This window comes from Gorilla gorilla, chromosome 15 (assembly GCF_029281585.2).
Source record: "Gorilla gorilla gorilla isolate KB3781 chromosome 15, NHGRI_mGorGor1-v2.1_pri, whole genome shotgun sequence".
Taxonomy (NCBI): domain Eukaryota; kingdom Metazoa; phylum Chordata; class Mammalia; order Primates; family Hominidae; genus Gorilla; species Gorilla gorilla.
In genome coordinates, this window is record NC_073239.2 from 18,894,513 (window position 1) to 18,920,511 (window position 25,999).

At 36.6% G+C, this 25,999-nt stretch overlaps 1 protein-coding gene across 2 annotated transcripts in view; it reads right to left on the reverse strand.

Annotated features, from left to right (window-relative positions):
• TTC6 (tetratricopeptide repeat domain 6) overlaps nucleotides 1–25,999 on the reverse strand; it is a 234,749-nt gene that overhangs the window by 93,572 nt on the left and 115,178 nt on the right. For both annotated transcript variants that reach the window (XM_055360775.2, XM_055360774.2), the window contains exons 8-12: nucleotides 25,186–25,290; nucleotides 14,222–14,311; nucleotides 12,488–12,562; nucleotides 11,066–11,445; nucleotides 195–657 (exon numbers count right to left, since the gene is read on the reverse strand). In XM_055360775.2, coding sequence (XP_055216750.2) covers nucleotides 195–657; nucleotides 11,066–11,445; nucleotides 12,488–12,562; nucleotides 14,222–14,311; nucleotides 25,186–25,290 — 1,113 coding nt within the window. The remainder of the gene's footprint in view (nucleotides 1–194; nucleotides 658–11,065; nucleotides 11,446–12,487; nucleotides 12,563–14,221; nucleotides 14,312–25,185; nucleotides 25,291–25,999) is intronic.

Here is a 25,999-nt window from a genome sequence, read left to right on the forward strand (position 1 = left end):
AAACCTCCCAATCTGACACACAAAAATCATGTTTTTAATATTAATTATTTGAAAATGCAAAGAATTATACTGTTACAATAATTCCACATGCTATACTATAAACATTCATTGTTCAAAATTTCAGCAAAAATTACTATACAATTAGAAGCAAGTGTAAATGGTGAATATTACTATTTTGGTTAAATAAAACTTACTCTCTGCAGATCATTCATGGCACTCTGCAACTTTCCCAGTTTCCTATAAATAGCTCCACGCCTACAATATGCAAATGCAGGATATTTTGTCTTATCATTTATTTCTTCAGTCAAAATCTTCACTTCAGATTCATAATATTTAATGACCTCTTGTGGAAGATCAGACTCCACATAATCATTTAATTTTAGTTTTGGTGGTTCTTTCACTCTTTCAGGTAGGTCTTTAGGAACTGATATTTTATCATCTTTCTCTTTTACAGGTATGCTCGCATCTTTGTACTCAATGAGCCTATCAAGAGCCCATGTCCGAGGATCAATATTTTCTGGAATTCCTCCCTTAGCTTGGACGAATTTTTCAAAATTTAAATACAAAGGTAAACTGGGACACCGTATTTGACGTTCATATAATGGAACTTTGAACAAATATTTCTTCTGTCCCGGAAGTATTCCATGAGATGCTGATCTAGTTTTTAAAAGAGTGATTTTTTTTAATTACAGAAATACAATCATCTTTCTAATCAGTAAATCAACTCAGCCACACACAAAACTACTATTTGTTATCAAAACAAAATTACATGCTAATTTTATGCACAAGTTCTCCTTTTCATTTAATAAAATGGTAACACTGTATGAAGAATCTCCCTCAAGTTTATGAAAGCAAAAGACTGTTTTTAAAGATGTAGCCTCCTTACAGTACTAAAAAAATGAGGTCAATATGCCTTTTGAGTTTAATTTACACCCTCTACAATACCAGCCACCAGAGGAATTACAATGGAGAATTAAGGAAGTAAACATAACGTGAGAAAAAAAATGCCATGCAAGAGGTTAAAGAGGACATGAACTTGAGGCAGCGGGAAGAAGGCAGGAGTTGACTACACCCCAGACTATCAACTGAACATCCCAGTTTTACCCTCCTCCTAGTAGGCTATCAAATTAAATAATACCTAATATGCTTTCAAATGCGACAAGTCTAGGATTAGCCTTCTCAAATTCTTCCTTTGCAATATAGTCTTCATTGAGTAGCATGTGCCATAGGGCTGCTACTGTACTAGCCATAGGAAATACGAATAAACTCAGTCTGTTGGAATAAAAAAAAGTTACCCTATCACTTCGTATTTACTGAATATGTACTATGAGAAATACCTAGTGCTGAACACTAGCAGAACAAAAGTAAGAAAAGTTAGTTTCCTTCCCTTTCCTTACTTTCATAAGTTATCTATTCCTTTCCACATTCTAGTGCAAGCCACCATCATCTATTCTTCTTAGAGCAGAATAATTTCTTAATTCCCTGCTTCTACTTTTGCCCTTTGTCTAATTCATTCTCTGCATGGCAGCCAGGCATAGTTCTTGTTTTTTGTTTTACAAATGTAAATAAGATCACATCACTCCTCCAGGAGCTTCCCCTAGTATGCAAATCAAGCCCTTCACCATGGTCCATAAGACCCCACATGATCAAGTGCCAGCATAAATATTCGACACCACTACTCTCTCCCTCATTCCCTATTTTCCAGCCATATAATCCTTGAGCAAGCCTGAAGGCCATTGCCCTTTTCAGCCCTTCTGACTGGCTGGCTCCTTCTCAATTCATATTTCTGACCAAATGTCACTTTAGAAAGGTCTTCTGTGCCAGATATGTTTTGTTTCCACCTCCATATTCATCTCTACCCTTCTCCATCTTGCTCCCTGTCTCGGGAAACTGATCTGCAAAGACTATAGCCTTAGGATCCCTTGGTCTCTGTCTTCTCATAAAGTTTATCCAATTAGGAACTCCAACAGAGGGAAGGAGGAGAGTGAAGTCAAAGTGTTTATTCCTCTGGCTTCCTCATGAAGGGTCTCCTCAAACTACCTAGGATCCTTGAAAAAAGATCACTACTGCTTTCAAGAAAACCACTTCTATACAACTCTTTTCTTTCAGCTTCTAGTCATCACTCCCTCTTTTTGTTCTCTCAAACTTAGGAGTAGAAAATGGCTTCACATTTTTAATCCCAGGATACTGCATTATCATTTCTGGTTTCCTTGTACTTTGACATTTTTGTAAATTTCTCCTTTATCATAACCTCCAAATATTATCCTAAGCTGAGTGGTGTTTGTCATTGGGATGTTCACTGACAAAGTAATTAGTACCAGAGATGGACTCAGGAAACACACACACACACAAAGGATTCTAGGAAAACTTCCTTGCCAGGTTGAAATAGGACATGGGTAATCCATGGCATGTGGTGGTATAAAAATTTGTCAAATATCACCAGTGTTAGCAGGGAATGATGTTCAGGTGGAAGACAAGGCATTGGGAGATCAAGGAGCTTTAAGTCATTAGGACAACAATAATTATTATAAAAATTGTGTGTTCAGTTGACTACTTCTTTCAGACCAGAGAGTAGTTGCAGTACCTATTAAGTACCTCTAAACTTTGTGCACCAAGGTAATAAAGCTAGTAGGCAAGAAGTAGAAAACTGAAATATGGGATGTTAACATGCAAGGAGGTATGAATGAGAGTGAGAATTTTAAATCTTCAAATTCCACTTATCTTCCCTTTACTGAGGAGACTGGCTGAGGAATTGTCAGATCCCCCAACTGAGACTCTCAGGCCTCTCCTGCATAAGTTTCTTTCAATGACTATACTGTGACATTGCCTCATATGCTGTAATGCACCTACCTCAAGCATGCCCTGAAATCACTCAGCTGTGACTCCCAAACCCTCTCATGGAGCCACAGCCATTACAGTCCCTCAGCCTCCACATACCTCCTCCATGGAGGTGACCTTGGGTTGCTGGCTGCTGGCCTCACCACACACAGCCTTAGCTAGAACACCCAGGAATACTCTAAGTGAAGGGTTCTCAAACTTCAGCATGCATCAGAATTACCCAAAGGCTTGTTAAAAATACAGATTTTGAGGCTCAACCCTCAGGGTCTCTTATTCGGTAGACCTAGGGTGGAGTTCTAGAACTTGCACCTCTCACAAGTTCCCAGGTAACACTCATGCATGGATTACACTATAAGAGCCATTGCTGTAGAGGAATGAGTTCTAAGGTTCAGGAAATAGGAATTTGTCTGCAATAGGGAATGTGATTAGTCAAGTCCCAACCCTTGGAGAGACCAGAGAATGCATAAGTGAGGGGGCACAATACCCTTGAAAAGCCTTGTGGGTGCTGACCTCAGAGCTGGAAAAGAATGACGGTGGGGGAACGCGAGCAAAGAAATTTGTTTCACTGATTCCAATGGGAATAATAGAACCCTGGAGTGGTAAAATCCCGTTTACCGCTACAGATATGGTAGATACAATGACCACAATAAGCAATAGAGACAGAATAGTAGTAACAGGATTTTAACTCTCAAGGATTCCTGGCAGTAACTAAATGCCTAAAGGTGCTTAGAGATGAGATAACTGGGCAGCTTGCTTGGGTGTTCTTTGGCTTACATATGGGAAAACTTACAGGTCTTCTGGTACAAACCTAACCAGCTATAGTGGAGGTTCACAATCTTTTACCCAGCTCTCAGACCCCAGCCAGTTCATAGTCCAAAACCTCTCTTAACAGGAAGGTTGGGCAAAGTCCCACTGCGGAAGAATCCTGCAATGTGGCTTAGGTATACACAGTGAATTTTCCCTGAAATCTTCTAAAGGTATGAGAAAGGGGAATACTCAAACCTTCCAGGGGTAATTACATACTGGCTCTGACCTTATGCTAATCCACAGATACCCACTACAAATCCCACTGACGTTTATCAATCAAATTAAAGAATTACGAAAGTCAAGTGAATCTTGGCCTGAGACCATTTAACAGTGGACCTAGTAAGACATGCACCCATTTTTTGATAATTTCCCTAGTCCCAGAATGTATAGTGGCAGTAAATACATGTAATAACGGAATAAACTGTAGACTGAGGAAGATAATGGTAGTAAGGGCCAAGTGGAAATCTCGGAAACTGTCCTCATCGCATCTCACATCACTACCCACCAAGATAGCAAACAAAAAGCAATACCAGATTCCAGGGAAATTACACATTAGTGGCACCATCAGAGACTTGAAGGATATAGGTGGCAATTCCCACCATATCTCCATTTTACTTTCCTGTTTCACCAGTGTAAAACCAAGATAGCTTGTAGAAAGTGACTATAAATTATCACAAATTTAATCAGGTGGTGATAACAATTACAGCTTTAGTTCCAGATGTGGTATATTTACTGAAGCAATGAACACACCTCCTGGCACCTGGTTTGCAGCTGTTGACCTGACATGCTTTCTTTTCCATTTCCCTAGTTTAGGAGAATCTGATGAAGTTTACATTTATATGGCAGGGACAACTCTCTCCATATATATACACACACACACATATGTATACGTACGTACATATATATGTGTACGTGTATATATATGTGTGTATATGTGTGTATATGTGTGTGTGTGTGTGTGTGTGTGTATCCCATATCCAACCCATAAGCAAATCCTGTTGTCCCTATTTCTAAAATCTATCTAGAATCTAACCACTTTCCACTACTTTGGTTGCTATCACCCCAAACCAAGAAACTATTTCTCACCTAGATTATTTCAACAGCTTTCTAACTGGTCACCCTGCTCCACTACAATCTGTTTTCCACAAGTAACCAGAGTGAACCTTCTGGAACATAAACTAGATCATATCAACTTACTGCTCCCAACTCCCAGTGTTTCCTTTTCTATTAAGAATCCAAAGTCTTTACCATAACCTATAAACATCACTACCCCATTCTCAAGTCCACAATGATTTCTTGGCACTCTTAAGAATAATTTCAAATTTACTCTGGCCTACAAGGCACCACGTGGTATTATCTCTGACCACTTCCTCAACCTCGCTTCTTTCCACCCTGCACTCACTCTGTTCCAGCCACACTGACTTCTATGCTGTCCCTCAAAAGCAAAAAGCATGTCTCCAACTCAAGGCCTTTGCACTTGTTATGACCACTTCAGATATTCAAACACCTCACTCCCTCATTCCATTCAGTTCTACACTCAAATATCACTACCTTATAGAGGTTTCTGACCACTCTGTCTAAAATAGTAACCTTTGTTGCACTGCTTTATTTTCTTCATTACATTTGTCACTTCCTAATGTTATTTGTTTACCTCTCCACTCTCTCCCACTACAATGTAAGCTCTATGAGGACAGGGAGTTTGCCAATTTTGTTCCTTGCCCTGTGCTCCTTGTCTAATGCAGTACTGCTGAGTAGTGCTCAATAAATGTATGTTGCAGAAATGAATGGCTGAACTCATTCATTCATCAAATTGTTGCTGAATTCCTACTATGTGCCATGATTTAATAAGAGAAATCACATTTAACTATAGTCCCTCCAACTCTTCACTTTCAGCTGATAAACTTTGCCTTCATTGAAAATATAGGAGCTATCTGACTTGAAAACTTACCTCATTTTCTTAAACAAAATATACATTCCCAGGGAAGGAAGATGCTTTCTTCATATAATGCACAACACCTCTTCCCTGGGAGTTCAGTTGTATCACTTGTGTTCTATGTCCCATCCACATTTGCCTACTCAGAGGCTTCACTCTTTCAATATCCTGACTTTTCTGTATCATCTAAAGTTGTGATCAGTACTCTGAAATATTACTAGGCAGAGAAACTGCAGAAAGGATACTACAGAGGCAGGAATGAGGAGGGGCCGGGCGCGGTGGCTCACGCCTGTAATCCCAGCACTTTGGGAGGCCGAGGCGGGCGGATCACGAGGTCAGGAGATGGAGACCATCCTGGCTAACACGGCGAAACCCCGTCTCTACTAAAAATACTAAAAAATAGCCGGGCGTGGTGGCGGGCGCCTGTAGTCCCAGCTACTCGGGAGGCTGAGGCAGGAGAATGGCGTGAACCCGGGAGGCGGAGCTTGCAGTGAGCCGAGATCGCGCCACTGCACTCCAGCCTGGGCGACAGAGCGAGACTCCGTCTCAAAAAAAAAAAAAAAAAAAAAGAATGAGGAGGAAATTCCAGATAACAGAGTTGAATGAGGGGTCCTCTAAATCTAAGTTTGAGGCTATACATATCCCAGACTAACTCCTGAACCGCCCACAAATCCCTTCTCATTATTCCAGAAATAATCACTGCCATAGTTTGATGTATATAATTTCAAGGTTTCTTTATAGATATACAAGCACTATTATACACACATACATGCATATACATACAGCTTTGTTAAAATATATTCCCACATAAACATCCAAAAATATGTTAATTGTGACTTATTTCTCAATGGTAGCATTGCTGTATTTTCTAAGTTTTTACAATGAGCATGTATTATTTTTACTATCAAATATTAATAAAATAAGTACAATATTTTTAAGGAAACAAGATCTTGCTGTGTAACTTTCTAGAAGGATGTAAAAAGGAAAGGAAATGCAGACCGTGGATGAACTTTTATGAAGAAGAATTATAGTCCCAGATCACTGAAAGTAAATAATACAAAGAAAAGGAACATGATAAAAGAGGGGACTGGCTGTTTACATCTACCCCAAAAGGTAAGTATTTCCTCCTGTACTGCAAGTTTAAATCATGTTTTCATAGCCATGAATATGGTTCATGGTTTTTCATTTGGAGGAACCAGAGTAAATTAACCTGCTAGCTATCACTCCAGTCTGAGAAAGTCAAGCCTTTGGGTTGGAATACGTATACATACAGTTAATCTGAGATGAGATGTAAGACAATTTAAGGAAACAGAAATTTTGAACAGTTCAAATGTTTTGCTCAATATATCGTTGATATAAAAATAAGGACGATTTTACTACCCAAATCAAGGGATATTTGAGCTGGACATTACTTCAGAAATCATGTGGATAGGCTATTCATCTTCTAGATGGGGAAACAAATATTCAAGGAAATTAAGTAGCTCGGCCTAGTCACTGAGGATCTAGTGAATGAAGGTTGGGATATGGATGTATACAAATTCCTGATCCAGAGTTCTTGCTCCTAGAACATCACTGCTGCCAGCTTTTAGAGAAGCAGAGTGATAAATGAAAGTCAAAATAGGCCTGATGGCCAGGCGCAGTGGTTCATGCCTATAATCTCAGCCCTTTGGGAGCCCAAGGTGGGTGGATTGCTTGAGACCAGAAGTTCAAGACCAGCCTGGGCAACATGGCGAAACCCTGCCTCTACCAAAAAAAAAAAAAAAATGCAAAAATTAGCCACACTTGGTGGCACCCACCTGTAGGCCCAGCTACTTGAGACGATGAAGTGGGAGAATCCCTTGAGCCTGGGAGGCAGAGGTTGCAGTGAGCCAAGATCACACCATTGCACTCCAGTCTGGGCAACGGAAATGAAACCATGTCTCCAAAAAAAAAAAAAAAAAACAAAAAACAAAAAACAAAAAGTGGAAGGATAAAACAACTAAGGAAAACATAACAACTCCTGCTTGGAGGAAAATAAATTCTGCTTCTCTGAGGAATGCAGCAGCACAAGATGGGCCAAGAAAACCAGGTCTGAGACCACAGGGTCACTTGCAGGAGCAGGTCAAGTGAGTTAAGACTAAGGACAATTATTCTAGAAAGGGGCACAAGAAGATGCATTCAGAGGGATAGGAATGCCATTGGCAAACAGGCTGGTAACCTGGATCTCAGATGAAGAATGTTACTCAGTCCCGGAAGACAGAACGTTGGCAGAGATCAAGAGGCTAGCAATTCAGAAAAGCCCACATAGGAGGTAAGGCAGTGGGTACAAGGGAGTCAAGGCAGCCACTATTCATCGATAGGAAGAGCTCACTGTGGGTCAGCCAGCTACTGAGGAAGGTCTCCTCTACACCCTCAGGCTGCTCTGTCAACACTGAGCTCAGAGACCAAAGCAGAGGGAAACTTCTAGAGAAACAATGAAGCTGCAAAGTTATTGCAAACTTTGGCAACCTGCCATGACCTAGCTGAGGAGGGAAGCAACAGGGCTAAGGGGATAAAAGGAAATGCATGAATCTGGGTGAGATGGCTCCAGTAGCTTTCTGCAGGAGTGACTTTCCACAACCATAATTTGACTTGATGTATAAGAACATATGCAGTCTGCTTCCCACCATTAAGGGAGGCTAGCCAAGAATGGGTGTGATTAAATAACCTTTATGGTTGGACATAAAATGGTAAGAAGCAAATCTGTGAATTATCAAACTAAGATTAGTGAGAAAGGGCCAGGCACGGTGCCTCATGCCTGTAATCCCAGCACTTTGGGAGGCTGAGGCAGGTGGATCACCTGAAGTCAGGAGTTCGAGACCAGCCTGGCCAACATGACAAAACCCTGTCTCTACTAAAAATACGAAAAATTAGCCAGGTGTGGTGGCACACGCCTGTACTCCCAGCTACTTGGGAGGCTAAGGCATGGGAATCACTTGAATCTGGGAGGCAGAGGTTGCAGTAAGCCGAGGTGCTACTGCACTCCAGCCTGGGCAACAGCGAGACTCTGTCTCCAAAAAAAAAAAAAAAAAAAAAAATAGTGGGAAAAAAGTCTCAAAGTATAGGAACAAAATTATTTTTCAAGTTGCTCCATAGTTGTTAGTTTTGAACAATTCATATCTACATTCTTATGTAGTAAATTAGTTTGAATTAAGATTTTTTTAAAAAGGTAGGAAAGCTGTACTAACAATACTCCCACAGTTTGTTTTACTGCCTCCACCAAAAGGTTCATCCTATGGTTCCTGTTACACCCATTGGCAGCACATACAAATTTCAGAGTCAGTTATTAGAAGGCAAAGAAATCTTTTTAAATGGCAAAACTTTATAATATTCAGAATGATAAAAGGTCAGTAAGAAGACCACACCCCACAGAAACAGCATTTGATCAGTTTATATCCTTTTTTTAGATAGAAGTCATTTAGGTTGTGGCCAAAATGGTGCTGTGTGCATTACCCTTTCCAGGATGGTGAAGATTCATAATACTTTAAAATCAGTAAATGTATTTAAAATGTATAAGCAAACTTCTGGTTCTGATCTAAAACATTTATCAACTTAGAAAACCTACTTGCAGTCTCCTACAAATGAACTAACAAAAAAATTTCCAGATACTATATTTGTTGCAGACGAAACTTAAGCATATGTAGTATACAGAGAACATGAGACTTGAATGGCATTCTCCGCTATGGTTGGCCTCTGTTCCACTCTGTCACTCACACTTATGAAGTACTATGCCCCAGTCTTCTCAAGGACAATAAGTCACCATTTCAAGAAATAATTAACTCTTTTACAGACAGCAAGTCTTTATAACTATAAAGTGAACAATTTTTTTTTATTCTCTTACCATCAGGAAAGTCTTTACTTTTCAAAACGACACAAGTTTAATAAATTCTGTGATGTCTGGGGATATCTAAAAAGAAACCTCAGATCTTTTTGGAAACTATTTTGCACAATACTTTTGTTATAAGAAAGTTATGTCCCGAATACTTAATAATGAACACATTTGGAATTTCAGTGGTTATTATTTCAGGTCCCTACATAATTTTAAATATACTGGCTACTATTACTTTCAAGTAAGGAAAAAACTATTTCTGTGTTGATTCCTAAATAAGAGCTTACAATATTAAAAAAATTATTTACTTTTTTTTTTTTTTTTTTTTTTTTTGAGACGGAGTCTCGCTCTGTCGCCCAGGCTGGAGTGCAGTGGCACATCTCGGCTCACTGCAAGCTCCGCCTCCTGGGTTCACGCCATTCTCCTGCCTCAGCCTCCCGAATAGCTGGGACTACAGGCGCCCGCCATCACGCCTGGGTAATTTTTTTGTATTTTTAGTAGAGACGGGGTTTCACTGCGTTAGCCACGATGGTCTCGATCTCCTGACCTCGTGATCTGCCTGCCTCGGCCTCCCAAAGTGCTGGGATTGCAGGTGTGAGCCACCGCGTCCGGCCATTTTTTTTTTTTTTTTTTTTTTAAGAGATGGAGTGTCACTCTGTCACCCATGCTGGAGTGCAGTGGTATGATCTCAGCTCACTGCAACCTTTGCCTCCCAGGTTCAAGCAATTCTCCTGCCTGAGCATCCTAAGTAGCTGGGACTACAGGCGCACCACCACGCCCAGCTAATTTTTTGTATTTTTAGTAGAGACAGGGTTTCACCGTGTTAGCCAGGATAGTCTTGATCTCCTGACCTCGTGATCTGTCCGCCTCAGCGTCACAAAGTGCTGGGATTACAAGGGTGAGTCACTGCACCGGGCCGAAAATTATCTAGATTTATAACTCAATTCAATAATTTAAAATTTAAAAATACTTAAATATCTATTTTGAATGAGTAGAATTTGTGTGGAGCGGGAGTTGTTTTTTGTTACTAAATCACTTCAAATAACTTGTTTGGGTTTTTTACTTTCTGGGAGATTTCAGTTAGCCATCAAATTGATTTAGTCTTACCTCATGTCCTTAAATCAGTCCCCTATTTAGATTATCATTTGAATCATTCACATACTTATACTAAGAGATATCCATATATTTTTAAATGAGGGTTTGTCTTTTTTTTTTTTTTTTTTTTTTAAGACGGAGTTTCACTCTGTCATCCATGCTGGAGTGCAGTGGCCTGATCTCGGCTCACTGCAACCTCCACCTCCCAGGTTCAACCTCTTCTCAGCCTCCTGAGTACCTGGGACTACAGGCACACACCACCATGCCCAGCTAATTTTTGTATTTTTGGTAGAGAGGGGTTTCACCATGTTGGCCAGGCTGGTCTTGAACTCCTGACTTCAGGTGATCCGCCCGCCTCTGCCTCCCAAAGTGCTGGGATTACAGGCATGAGCCACGGCGCCCAGCCAGAGGTTCGTCTTTCAAAAAGTAAAAGGTTCATATATTCAGTGCAGAATAAAATAATAACTTCATGGGGTGAGATTATAAAATTAAGGTCAAAACCACAATATATTTCTTAAACTATAAGAAAATCACTTAAACAAGACCTTTCAAGAGATTTTGGAGGCTTGGATAACTCTTCATACACGAATATAAGTTTTTGTTGTTTCAATCTTTTCTTCCATCTCATCTTCTTTTTCTTGGGATAAACAATGTAACTAATGCCAGCTTTTTTAGACGCTTCAATGAGAGTCAAAGAGAGATTTCTCAAACTGTGTTTTTCGCACATGTTATCAAAGATGTCATCCCTATTTTCTTTCACATAGTTGGGCTCCTCAGTTTTATTTTGCTTAGTGAGCTGGAGCTGATGTTTCAATTCCTTCGCTTTCTGAAACATAACCTCTTTTATACTGCTTTGCATATCATTCTTCATTTCCAAAGGAGCTATGATCTTCTCCTTCCTCAAGTCTACAGAAGATTTTACTCGCTTAGTAAGCAAGCAAACAGGTAGAAAAAACGTAAAATCAATTTAGTTGCTATGCATTCAAAATTAATTAATTCTGTTACAATTACTATTAATGTGGTTTGGTCACTTAATTTAAAAGTTTAAAAATCAGTATTCTTAAAATTATTCAAAAGTCAGCTGATAAAGTTAATAGTGGGTTAGTTCAAGCAAAGTACAGTAATTTGGTTGGTCATATGACATTTCATTAGATATATGTAAACAGCACTATAAATTAGATATGTATTATGATTTTCTATATTTTAATTGAAAGAGAATGCTCTCTATATATCCAAATAAATTATATGCTGTACTTTTATATTTAATGCAAAAAAACTGGTAGAAGGGGCAAAAGCTGTTAAAATGCCTTATTCCATAAAAATCAATTTGGGTTTTCTTTCAAAAGCGCTTTAACAACACTGAATTTCTACACAATACCATTCAAATATTCTCCATAATAACTTTCAATTCAATATTTATAATAGGAAGTAACAGAATCCCAACCTATTACAGTATTTATTTTATCTAATCATTAGAGAATCAGCTTAATTTTTAATAATACTATTATTTATCATAACATTAATAATTATATAATTTTAATAATTATGCATTAATACTTGAAACTCTAATACTCATTACTTATACAAGATAAATTACTTTAAATCCTTTGATATAGCATTTCCTGCCTATTGAGCCATCGTCAATAAGTTAAATGCATTTCATTTGCTAATAAATAATTTGTTATATAGATGTAGTTCTTTATAGTCAATTTTGGCCCAAATTTCAAACATAATAATTTCATACAAGCCAGTTATGTACTTTAAGATATGTACTAAAGTACAACAGAGATATTGACCATCTGCAACTTACTGTACTCCCCCATCTCAAGAAACTATATAAAACTCAATATGTAATGAGACTAGAGAATATAATATAGAAGTATATGCTTTAAAAAAAATAAGGTGATTATTATTCCTAGGAATATAAATGTTTCTTTTAGAGAGTAAAAACTGTAAAATTATGATACCCTTAGTTGTGTAGGTTGTGCACTAAACCATTTTTGGATACTTTCAAATGATGCAGATTTTCTTGGTAAGAAACACTGTGAAATAATCAAATGAAAAATATACATTAGTCACAGATACTATTTGATAAGCTAAAATATATAATACTTGGCTAATAACTGTTTAGGTAAATTAATGAAATTCAGAAATACTAATTAAAATACAGATACTGAGTTTGAAGTCACTGACTTTATATAGAGGAAGAGAACTTAAAATCTATGAATTAATGTAGAAAAGTGTATAATAATAAAAACTATGTTTTTTTAAAAATTCAACTTGATATAACAAATACCAAGCACCTGCTATGTACAAGGTAGTATAGTGCAAAGCTACCCAGCTGGTGTAGGTGGCACTGGTGTGTGTGAATGTGTGACAGATATGCTGAGCCATGAATCCCCTTAACCCTGGGGCTGCATTAGTGGGAGCCCCTGGACAGTCACCTCTAATCATGAGCAATCTCAACCTTTTAGTTCAGGAAACCACGCAAGTGTTACCACTTACTATAATAACACCCAGACTGGTGTTATTATATTAAGAGTTGGAAAGCTCTACTAAACTAGAGTGCAAAGTACAAAGAAAATGCTATGTTCCATGTCCTTAAGCACAATAATGATGCAAACAGCAATAAAGAAATATCTAGGCCAGATCCAGTGGCTTACACCTGCAATCCCAACAGTTTGGAAGACTGAGGCAGGAGGATCACTTAAGCCTAGGAGTTTTGAGACCAGTCTGGGCAACATAGTGAGACCCCATTTCTAAAAAAATAAAAAATAAAAAATAAACTAGCTGTGTGTAGTAGTGCACACTTGTAGTCCCAGATACTCAAGAGGCTGAGGTGGGAGAATCACTTGAGCCCGGGAGGTCCAGGCTGCAGTAAGCCATGATTTTACCACTGTACTCCAGCCTGGTAGATGGAGTGAGATTTTGTCTCAAAAAGAAAAGACTATATTAGGCACTAGTGAGAGAAAAATAAAACCATGTCCTAATTGTACCCCATAAAGTTCAGGTCATTGGATACACTGTAGTTAGTTATACTAAAAGTCATGATTATGCATCTGATCACCGTTTAAAGCAATCAGTCTTACTCTGCTTCATGGCCACAAACAGTTTCTCCATTTAGTCAAAGACTCATAAACATGTTCCTTTGATATTGAAGACCTACACAAGAATGAGTGAAAAAACTAGAAATGTTAGAAAAACTCACAACAAATATCCTGCTATTGATTAGTGAATAACATCTTCTAACAGTCATAAAAACAGCATATTTGAGAAAGTAGAAATGTATCTTCAGCAAGGATAGCACTGAATGGTCTGAGCCATTTTCCAAAATGAGGAAGTACCAAGAAAAAAAAATTTTTTTTTGAGACAGTCTCCCCCTGTTGCCCTCGATCTCCTGAGCTCAAACCATCTTCCCACCTCAGCCCCCTAAGTAGCTGAGATACAGGCACGTGCCACCACATCCAGCTAATTTTTTTGTTTTTTTTACTAGAGATGGGGTTTCACCATATTGGGCAGGCTAGTCTGTAACTCCTGGCCTCAAGTGATCTGCCCACCTCAGACTCCCAAAATACCGGGATTACAGGCATGAGCCACCATGCCTGGCCCCAAGAAATAATTTCTGGAATTACCATAATTAATATCTGGACTGTAGGCAGATAGAGTAAACAATCCTAATTAAGAACAAAAATTGTACATACCCAAAAATTTGTTCTGCTATGTTGATGTAAAGTAATGACACTGCTTTTATATGAAAATTTATCAGTTAAAAGTCTGCTTGCTTGAACACTCTGTGATAAAAAGATAACAATTTTAAATTATGTTTTGGAATAATTTTTAAAAGCCTATGATGACTGTTACTTCATAGTACAACATTATTAACAAAAGAACCAAAGAGAAAACATATGAAAGTAGTATAATTCTAGAAAACACTTACCAGAGATGCATCAAAGTCCAGCTATAGCCTTAGTATTTGGCCAAAACCTGCAATTTGGCTTCAGTGTTGGCATTTAGCAAAATGGTTACTTCCACATTATTTCTGGCATCCTTAATCTTAGGAGTGATCAATGATCCTATGATCTCATAGGTTAACACTGAATTTATGTAGCATATTAATATCAGGATTATGAACAAGACATATCTAGTTTTCTTGTCAACACATGAATATTCATTTTTAAATACAAGCAATCATTCTAAATGTAAACTGGAATGAAATTTGCCTTAAGTGCTTTATACTTTGAATTCTATCGGTTAAGTATGTAGATATATTTATTGTTGTAAGAGTAAACTGCCACAATGATTAAGGTTATTATTAAATGTGCTACTTCTCTATCTTGTAATCAGTGGTTTGGATATGCAGAAACCTAGAAGACCTAAATTTGACACCCGGGTAGATTAATGATTAATTAAATCATACTACTTTGCTTTTTTAAATTGTTAGGTCTCGAACACTAACATTACAAATTTTAAAAATATTTATTGAATAAAAGACAGATTTTAAAAATATTATGTAATTATTACTGACGATGGAGAAGGCTATGGGTAACTTAGGAATCACCAAGCATTGAGTTTTTGCTAAAAATCCTCTCAAGTTATATTTTCAGAAAGCAGTGATAGCACAATGTATGGTAAGATAATTACTGGGCATAACAGAAAGATACTTGGTCACTTTCATCATTATTCTTTAAAAACAAACTACATGGTATACCAGGGATTTTCAAACCATTTTGTCATATGCTTACACAAGATATTGAAATATGATGGAATAGCAGATATTACATATTTAAAAGAATGCTTTTAACAACAATAAGGACAAAAACCTTAGTACCGTGCTTCATAGATATCAAAACTGCGGAACTTATTAACAATCAATGGTTGCTTATTTTAAAAAAAGAACATATATGCTGGAGCCTTGGAAACTGTCAAAATAATGCCCAAACTAAGGTGTCTTGAGAGGGCACTTACAGTGTTACTTATATGATATCCAATGGAAAAAAAAAATCCTCCTACTCTACCCCAAAGATATTGTTGAAATTGGTATGCATGCAATAAAAGCTGGGATGCAAACAGAAATGGAAACAGTTTCCTTAAAAGTCAATAATGACTTCTGCTTCTAATTAGGTAACATTAGGAACTTTGCTGAGGACAACTGAGAGCTACATATAATTTGAAAAACAATGGTCAAAACATCAGAGAGCTAACAAGATGAAAAACGAGCCAAAATCTGAGAAAAGACAAGGTACCAGAAAAGGTAAGCCTACTATTCAAAGATGCTTTGTTCTCAGTATGTTTGCCAAAACAACTACAACTCTGAGTTGCAGATTTGGCAATTTCTTGGGGCAAGGGTGACAAAAAATCTAAGCCCAGAATCTATCTGAGATGTGGAGCCTGATAATACATCCCAATTATATATAAACTGGAATACCACAGGGGTACACCCTCAGATTAAAAGTGGGTGGAAGGAATCAACTTTCATGCAGACTTTTAGTCTGGGTTCTATCATGAGGGTAGTCAGAGAAACTCACGCCTCAACTTTAGATTAAAGCTGTCTCTGAAAATAAAGACCCCAGTTCCTAACAAAAATGTCCTTTGGAAGAAGAAAATGCCATAATGCCATTCTAAGTCTCAAATGTTTCCTTAAAATCATGTTTTAAATACAATGGTAAGCAAACGTTTAAAGACAGACAGGTACACAAAGAAACAAAACACCATAACATAACAGATTTAGGGAAAAATAGAAATACTAAGAAGAACCATATAAAAAACAAGTTTAACAGTATATTATACACAACTAAAGAGAGAATTCGTGGACCTCACCTATAATATAGGTTAGAAGAAATTGTCCAGAATCCAATACCAAGCTCAAGAGAAAAAAAGGTAACTAATACATGTGATTAAAGTCCCAGAAAATGAAATAGAGAATGGATAGAGATTACTAAAAATTTTCCATAGCTAATGAAAGATGTCAACTACAAACTCAAAGGATTTCAATATGTGATAAATAAAAAGAAATACACACCTAGACACATCATAGTGAAACTATAGGAAATGCAAATGAAAAACTTAAAACCAGCCAGGTTTAGGAGAAGCAGAAGATGCATTAACTTCAAAGTCTTTACATTTAAGACTTACTTCTCAACAGCAATAATGAATGCCAGAAAATAATGGAACATCATTATTGTGTTAAAACATCTGTCAATATATTATACTCAGATAAAATATTCCTCAAGAATGAAATAATATGAAGACATTTTGAAACTAAAAAAAACCAGGGTTTTCACCAACTTGCAGACCTTCTACCCCTCCTCTTAAAACAAATTCTATAGGATACAATTTAGGCAGAGGGTAAAATGATTCCAGATATAAGTGTCTGAGATGGGAGGAAAAAAAAGAAAAGCCAAAAAAAGAGAGATAAATATATGGGTAAAATTTAAGGTATATTACATAAAATGAAAATTTAGTTTGGACTTTAAAAGCTAAGGATCTATCAAAGTAAAAGCGTAAGTCAAGAAGGGGTAAATGGAATCAAAGGATTCTGAAGTCACTGTATTTTCCTGGAGGAGTATAAAGGTATTAATGTATATTAGATATCGATAAGTTAAAGATGCATATTCTAGGGAAACAGCCACAGGAATAAGTAAAACATACCGTTGACCCTTGAATAACATGGGTTTGAACTTCATGGGTTCAGAAAATCTACTTATTTACAGATTTTCTTCCACCTCTGCCACCCCTGTAACAGCAAAATCAACCCCTCTTCTTCCTCTGCCTCAGCCTAATCAGTATAAAGACAACAGGCCAGTCCCGGTGGCTCACGCTTGTAAGTCCAGCATTTTGGGAGGCCGAGGTGGGCGGATCACGAAGTCAGGAGATTGAAGCCACGGTGAAACCCCGTCTCTACTAAAAATACAAAAAAAATTAGCTGGGCGTGGTGGCGGGCGCCTGTAGTCCCAGCTACTCGGGAGGCTGAGGCAGAGAATGGCGTGAACCCAGGAGGCAGAGCTTGCAGTCAGCCGAGATCGCGCCACTGCACTCCAGGCTGGGCGACAGAGCAAGACTCCGTCTCAAAAAAAAGAAAAAAAAAAAAAGACAACAAAGTGAAGATCTTTATGATCGTCTACTTCCACTTAGTTAATAGTAAGTATATTTTCTCTTCCTTATAATCTTCTTAATACCATTTTCTTTTTTCTAGCTTACTTCATTGTAAGAATACAGTACATAAGGCCGGGCGCGGTGGCTCACGCCTGTAATCCCAGCACTTTGGGAGGCCAAGGCGGGCAGATCACGAGGTCAGGAGATCGACACCATCCTGGCTAACACGGTGAAACCCCATCTGTACTAAAAAATATGAAAAATTAGCAAGGCGTGGTGGCGGGCGCCTGTAGTCCCAGCTACTCGGGAGGCTGAGGCAGGAGAATGGCCTGAACCCAGGAGGCAGAGCTTGCAGTGAGCCTAGATCGCGCCACTGCACTCCAGCCTGGGTGACAGAGCGAGACTCTTGTTTCAAAAAAAAAAAAAAAAGAATACAGTACATAATACACATAACATAAAATATGTGTTAATTGACTGTTTATCAGTAATGCTTCCAGTCAACAATAAGCTATTTGTGGTTAAGTTTTTGGAAAGTTGAAAGCTACACATGAATTTTCAACTGTGCAGGGATTGGTACCCCCAACCCCCACATTGTTCAAGGATCAATTATATATAACTTTTACAACAGAAATGATAAAACACAATACACCCAAATAATTGGCAAAAAATTAAGCATACAATGGGTAAGAAAATAAAAATAACAATAAAAAGTAGATGTAAATTTTAAATAGGTCCAATCAAAAAACAAAAAAAATCCAAATGTATTTGTTTTCGTCTAATCACATGTTGTTTATAAAAGACACATCTAAAATACAAGAATACAGAAAGGTTATGTGTAAGGGAACAAATATTTAATGAAGGAAAATTGTTGTCAATGCATTAATAATAAAGATAGACTCTAAGGTAAAAGTGTTTACTAAAATAAAGTAGCTCAGTTCGTTACTGAAAGTTTTGACTCATAAACAATGTTTAACAATCTTTCATTTGTATGCATCTAATAACATGGCCCCAAAATTTATAAAGTAAACATTGACACTATTACAGGAAAATATAGACAAATCTATACCACAGTGGCAGATTTAAACACCCAGCTGAGGTTGAGCAAAATGTCATTCTGCCTTCTTGTTTCAGCTGTCGTATTGTAAAGAAGTTTCCTTTTCAAGGCCTATTTAGTGTCGTGTTTTTCACATTTTTGTGCTTTTGGTTTGTGATTTTGCTCTTTAAAATGGTCCCCAGTATAGTGCTGAAGTGTTGGCTAGTGTTCCTAAGTGCAAGAAGGCTGCAATGTGCATTACAGAGAAAACAAATGTGTTACATAGCTTCTTTCAGGCATGAGTTATAGTGCTGTCAGCTATGACTTCAGTAGCAATGAATCAACAATATATATTAAATAAGGTGTCTTTAAATAGAAAACCCCATAAAGCAAGGTTATGTATTGATCAGCTGATGAAAACCAGAGCCTCACAGGACCCTCGCCTTCTACTTCCCCTAAGAGCAACAGTTCAATATCAACTAATTCAGTGCTTGAGGTGACTTTATGGAACATAACTACCACAAATGACAAGAATCTACTGTACATGTTTATTGTATCTGTACCTCATACTAAAATGTAAGCTCCATGAAATTAATGACCTTGAATTTTCATTGCTGCAGCTCCAGCCTCTAGAACAGTGGCTCACACATAGAGGTGACTGGCATGTATTTATCTGATGAAGGAATGGAAAAATGACATGTAAAAAGACTTAAGTCTTCATTTTAAACAAGACCAAGAAGTTCCAAGTGGGATGAATGAGAACTACAGTGTCCGAATACTTATTATCAACATGACTGGATGCTGCCTGGCAAGTAATTAGAAAAATAGAATTTTATGCCACATCAAATTGGAACGCAAGAGGCAGAGGAAAATAAATATACATCCACAAATACAAGTACTCCAAAATTTACCACACAAACCTTTCCAGAAAGAATTAGTCAAAAATATAATAAGGAAAACAAAAATGATTAGAAGAAAGGAAATGATGTAAGACAGAAGAAATTGTGGAAAGAAAGTCAGAAAAACACAGTTAAATCTATGTAATTATTGATGCACAGAGTGAACATTAAAATTATCAGGAACAAAAATATGTAATGGTCTCCAATGTGGCAGATGGCAGATAGGAGTAAAGTGAAACATTTTAAAGTCAATCCTTCATGGAAAGGATATAAATTCTGACTGACTCTTGATGTGCTTAAATACATGCCAGATATTTTTAAATAACCATGAAAATGTAAAATCATGAATATATTATATCCAGACTACTGAATTTTATTTTTTAAAAAGGAAAACTGAAAAATGTAAGTTTAAGAGAACGAATAACAGGTGAAAATAAAAAAGACAGCATCAAACAAAAAATAAGTTAAATTTGCTTTTTAAAAATAAGAGCACATAGATCTGTGCATCTAAATATCATTTCCCATTCATCACAACCAGGAGTCTTTGAAGAAAGAGTCAATGCCAGTTCCAGTGAAATGAAAATGTCAGGTGAGCTTGAGCTATCTTTTTGTGCCAGAAAGTACTGTTGGATCCTTTCTCTCCTGGTCATTGGGAGTGGACAACCACCAGTACTGATTTTCTTTCGGACTACTTTTCTAATGGGTTACTCCATGGTCACCAGTTCTCACTAATTCTTCCTATTCCTGCTACAATTTCACTTCTTTTAAAACAATTTTGCCTACCCTCAACTCCCTACATTCACACTTTCCTATAAACATAGATAGAAAAATATATGCCCATACTTTGTAAACAAACATATAGTTTAAAAAACATTGCACTCATATTACAGACTCCCTACTGTGTCAGCTCAAGTAGAAGTAGACGCCAACAGTATAGGATAAAATGAGAAGGTGCAGGAGTAGGCAGGGGGAACCTTCAGAACATTATGCAGATTTGACATCTCTGAAAGGGGATGAGAGAGGAAGGATTAGGTAGAAAGAGCTTCAGACAACGAAGCAGTTCTAAGAAAGATTCAACCAGGCTGATGAAAAGTCCCTGAGCCAAAATTGCCCATGAAAGCAATCACAATCAAGCAGGAATGCATCTGCTCTAGCAACCACCTTGTGCTCAGTCCCTGGCTGGGAGCAGCTCCAAGGAAGCATGGCCTTGGAGCAAATGCCATGTTAGGTCTGCGGGACAGCAGCTGGAGGCCACCAGTCAAGTATGCCCCCTCAGCAGATTTTCTTGAAGCAGATGTGAGCATCATATTTTCACGGATGCCATATTGACTTATGCAAATTAATATTCACCAATCTTCTGCATTGAAGGCAATCTTTTAATACACTTTATATCATTAACTTTCTCTTTCTAGCTCACGACATATTTTTCAAAAACAATATGTAAGTATTTTCTTAAGTAAATGAAAAGGTTAGACTGCATTATTAAAAAATGCAAATATATATGATAATCTTCTAAGATTTGAAATATACATACACTTTGACTAGGAATTCCAAACAGAAAAATACACATATGTGTGCAAAGATATATATTCAAGTATTTTAAGTGAAAAAAAACAAGATGTAGAATAATATAAATTACAACTCCACAAATGTAAAAGTATTAATTTGCACACACCTGCATGACATAAATGACAATGAAAATGTCTGAATGGATATACAAAATGCATTTAACAATGGCCAACTTCAGGGAGAAGAGAACTGGAGAAGGACAGCATTAAGGAGGGGGAATGCTCTTTATGTCATATTCATCTTTATTGTTTGAATTTTTACTACAAGTAAGCATTCACATACCACTAGTGTGATTTCTGAAGTAATTGTAATAGCCCTTGCCACTCTGAAAACAGCACAGACAGTAGGGAGTTAACAAAAGAGAACAGAAATTTTAAATAAACAGAAACCACAAAATAAAATAATAATAGTAGGACCAAAACACCATATGTTACTTATATGGCACCTCTAAAACAAAACAAAACAAAAACAATAAGAAGTATTAACCTAAAAATATTTCTGAACACAGAGAAAAGAACACAGGGCTAGACATACTAGAGTAGAATTCAAGCACTGAATAGGCCAAACTGGGCCATTTCAAATCAGTAAGAGACAAAACTCATAATAAAGACAAAACATCTTCTAATTGCAGAAAGTAAAACTGTTAGTAACACGTGGAGTTTTTTTGTTTTTTTTTTTTTGTATTTTTGGTAGTGATAGGGTTTCATCATGTTGGCCAGGTTGGTCTCCAACTTCTGGCCTCAAGTGATCCACCCACCTCAGCCTCCCAAAGTGCTGGGATTACAGGCGTGAGCCACCATGCCCGGCTAACACATGGAAAAACTGACAAAGCATAACTTCATTGAAAATCCATATTTAATTAAAGTCTTTATGAGATCAAATGAAATAAATATGCCACATAAAATATAACAATATTACAGTATAATAGTTAAGTCTATTATTATTTGAGCACCTACTACTTATCGAGCAATGCACCATATAGTCTCTCATTAAATCCTCAAAAGACCCACTTGGCAAACAAAAAATACTGAGACTTCATGAGGTTAAAATAACAGTACGAGGTTACCCAGGAAGTAAGTGGAATTCAGATTCAAGACTATCTGATTCCTAAGGTGTGCTCTGCTTAGTCTGGCCACAATATCAAAGTGATAACAAATAACACCACTGAATTAACTGAGAGATATTGGGATATCTAGCACAACCCAAAGCAAATATCCGTAAATTCCAAGAAACTGGTATTTTGAAGAATATATTTTCTTACACTAATAAGGATTAAGAATAAAATTTAGACAAAATAATTCCAACAAGTTTTTTAAAATGTTTGAACACTGTGGTGTATCAAAAAGAAAAGGAAAATTGCAATAGAAATTACTTTGAAAATAAATAAAGACACTGCAAATGAAAAGGTTTGAAATAAGGTCAAGTACACAGAAGAAAACTCATAAATTACTTATATTATTTTTAAAAAAGAAGAAACATGAAGAAATTAATTTTTTCAGCAAAAGAAATTAGAGTGTGGGCGTGGTGGCTCACGCCTGTAATCCCAGAACTTTGGGAGGCCAAGGTGGGCGGATCACAAGGTCAGGAGATCGAGACCATCCTAGCTAAAACAGTGAAACCCCATCTCTACTAAAAATAAAAAAATTAGCCAGGCATGGTGGTGCGCGCCTGTAGTCCTGGCTACTCCGGAGGCTGAGGCAGGGGAATTGCTTGAACCTGAGAGGCAGAGGTTGCAGTGAGCCAAGATCGCACCACTGCACTCCAGCCTGGTGATAGAGTAAGACTGTCTCAAAAAAAAAAAAAAATTAGAAAAATACCAACATAGAATGTCAACATGCTATGGAAAGCAGAAAGCCAATAATCAAAAATATGTTAAAAGGGAGAAGTAACAACATTGAATTAATAATTAATACAAAAGGTTTTTGGTCAAAGATGGTGGGTTAAACTCATGTGTTTTTCTGGTTGACTGGCCACGATATCTAATAGCCAGGGAACTATGTATTATATATCTTTCTAAAAAAATAAAATAAAAGGGATGGTGTTATACTGGTATGAGTATACTAGTCTGACAAATATAGGGAAAGTATTTAATTTAAAAACAAATGAAAAAGAAAAAAACTACTTTCTAAAAATTCTATTCTAAGAAAAAAATATCAGAAACACCATCAGAAAGGAAAAAGAAAATGATGCAATATTAGAAAGGAATATTAAAACTGACAAAATATATGCAACTCTATGTACATAACTTATAAATCTCAACTAAATACATAGCTTACTGTAGGAATATGTTGCCAATTGACAAGAAAAATAGTAAATATGAATAAGCTAAGAATTAGAAAAGAAAAATTCTTAATTATCAAACAATTACCTTACCAAATGGCTCAGATGAGTCCAAACAGTGAGTTCTTCCAACTTTTCAAGATTATTCCTAAGCCATATCAATTTCAGAATATTAAAAACGATGAAATGCTATCCAGTTAACCTTATAAAGCAAGAATAGCTCTGATAGCAAAGTCCGACAAAGGAAAAAAAAAAACACACTACACAGATATTTCACCCATGAGTATATATTTAAAATTAAAATATGGCCTAAAAGAATTCAACATAATATTTAACAATAATACACTATGAACAAGTAATCCAAGAAATGCAAAGATATTTCAATATTAACATTCTAAACATGTAGTATCAACAGGTTAAATATGAACAAGACTCCATCCATGCCTTGGTTGCAGGAAAGCTGGGAGATAAATTGATGACCCCATTTCAAGCAACAGCATACATGAACTGAATTTCTTCATATTAATCTTACCTCTGGCTTTATTATGCTATTACTCATGTTATGTTTTCCCCACAATTTCTTTAACTTTTTTGTTTTATCCTTTTCTGATATATGTGTTTTCGTAAGCTGCCTACAACGCTGTGCAAATAAAATAATCCTGAATGCCACTAAAATTTTATGTACAATGATGCTCATCACTGAAATATTGTAAAAGAAAAAAAAAGGAAAAAGCAGAAAAGAGGAGGAGGAAGAAGGAGAAGAATTTTTACAAACCAAAGAAAATGAACCAAAAAGTGGGCAGCAATTCTCTGTGGGAGAAGAATAATAGGTTATTTTGTTTTATTTCTCCTCATTTTTCTAATTTTTAAAATGATCAGTATAACATAAAATGAGAGTAATCATTCTTCTTTAAGGGAAGGAAAAAGATTACCACATTTGGGTATTATTAAATGTTTTTAATATTAAATTAATTTAAAATGTGATTTTAAAAACAAATGAAAATACCATGAAGATCTCTAAACAACTCAAGTAGCTTTATATCTTGAACTCTCAATCAAATAAAACATTCTTTCAAAAAGAAAACAGAATATTCTTCTTAACTAGCTAAAGTCACATGGATAAGTATAACATTTTTTAAATATACATACATAATATATAAAACTATGGCCAGGCATGGTGGCTCATCCCTGTAATCCCAGCACTTTGGGACACCAAGCTGGGTGGATCACCTGAGGTCAGGAGTTCGAGACCAGCCTCACCAACATGGAGAAACCCCATCTCCACTAAAAATACAAAATTAGCCAGGTGTGGTGGCACATGCCTGTAATCCTAGCTACTCGGGAGGCTGAGGCAGGAGAATTGCTTGAACCCAGGGGGCAGAGGTTGCGGTGAGCCAAGATCGCACCATTGCCCTCCAGCCTGGGCAACAAGAGCAAAACTCCATCTCAAAAAAAATTATATATATATATATATATATATATATATATGTATTTTATATATATATATATAAATTTTATATATATACATATATACGTGTATATATACACACACACATATACGAACATATAAAATTATAAATTTATAAGTATGTAGGTATATATTTGTATACATACATACAATTATTTACACATATAAATAACTTCTGTAGTGACATCCAATTAATCCTAATTATGGCAATAACTGGTAATTTACATAAATGTCCAGTAAAATTGAATGTCATAGCCAATTATACAATTTATTTATTAAATAATAACAACAACAATAATAGAGAAAACCCATTCGGCATGTTACCTCATATTTTGGATATAGAGTTTCCTTCATGACAGATTCTGGAACAGAGAATTTAGGTGCCGCTGTATTCCAAAACAACTTCGTGAATTCTGGATAAGCACACATCTTTGAAAATAACATAAAAGGTTATTAGAAATAGTAAGAAATGGCCCTGAGAGTAAAAACTCAATCTCCTGTCAAAATTATTTTTAGTTGCTGAGAATTTTTGGTTCCACAGCTTCTGAAAATATGGATAAGAATTTTTTTACAGCCATCAGGTTAGCAAAAATGTAAAAGTCTGCATTACCAACTGATGCTAAGGACTTGGGGAAATTTGTAGAACACGCTGGAGGCCAATTGGCCATATCTAGTAGAGTAGAAAGTGTACGTGCCACATCTTCCTGGAATTTAACTTCCAGCTATATAGTGTAGGCAAATTCTTGCACACATGCATGGGGAGATGAGTATGGGATATTCACAGAGCATATGAAATAAAAAATTAAACCAAATCTAAATGTCCATTAATAGAGTAACATAAATAAAATGTGGTATACTCATAAACACTATAAAACACACTAAAACACAAAAATTATGATCTAGAGATGGATCTTAGAAGCATGGTATTGAGAAGAAAATAAGCAAGTTTTAGAAAGAATCATATAAAACTATGTCATTTATATAAATGTATCCAGAAAACACAAAAAATGTATTATTTATTGGTTAGGCTCATGAATACATCTAGTAAAGTATAAACTCATGGACTGGAAAAACTACTATAATTGTACCAGTAACTGCTGGGTAGGGAGGAAGAGAAATGGAATTAAGAAGTACAAAA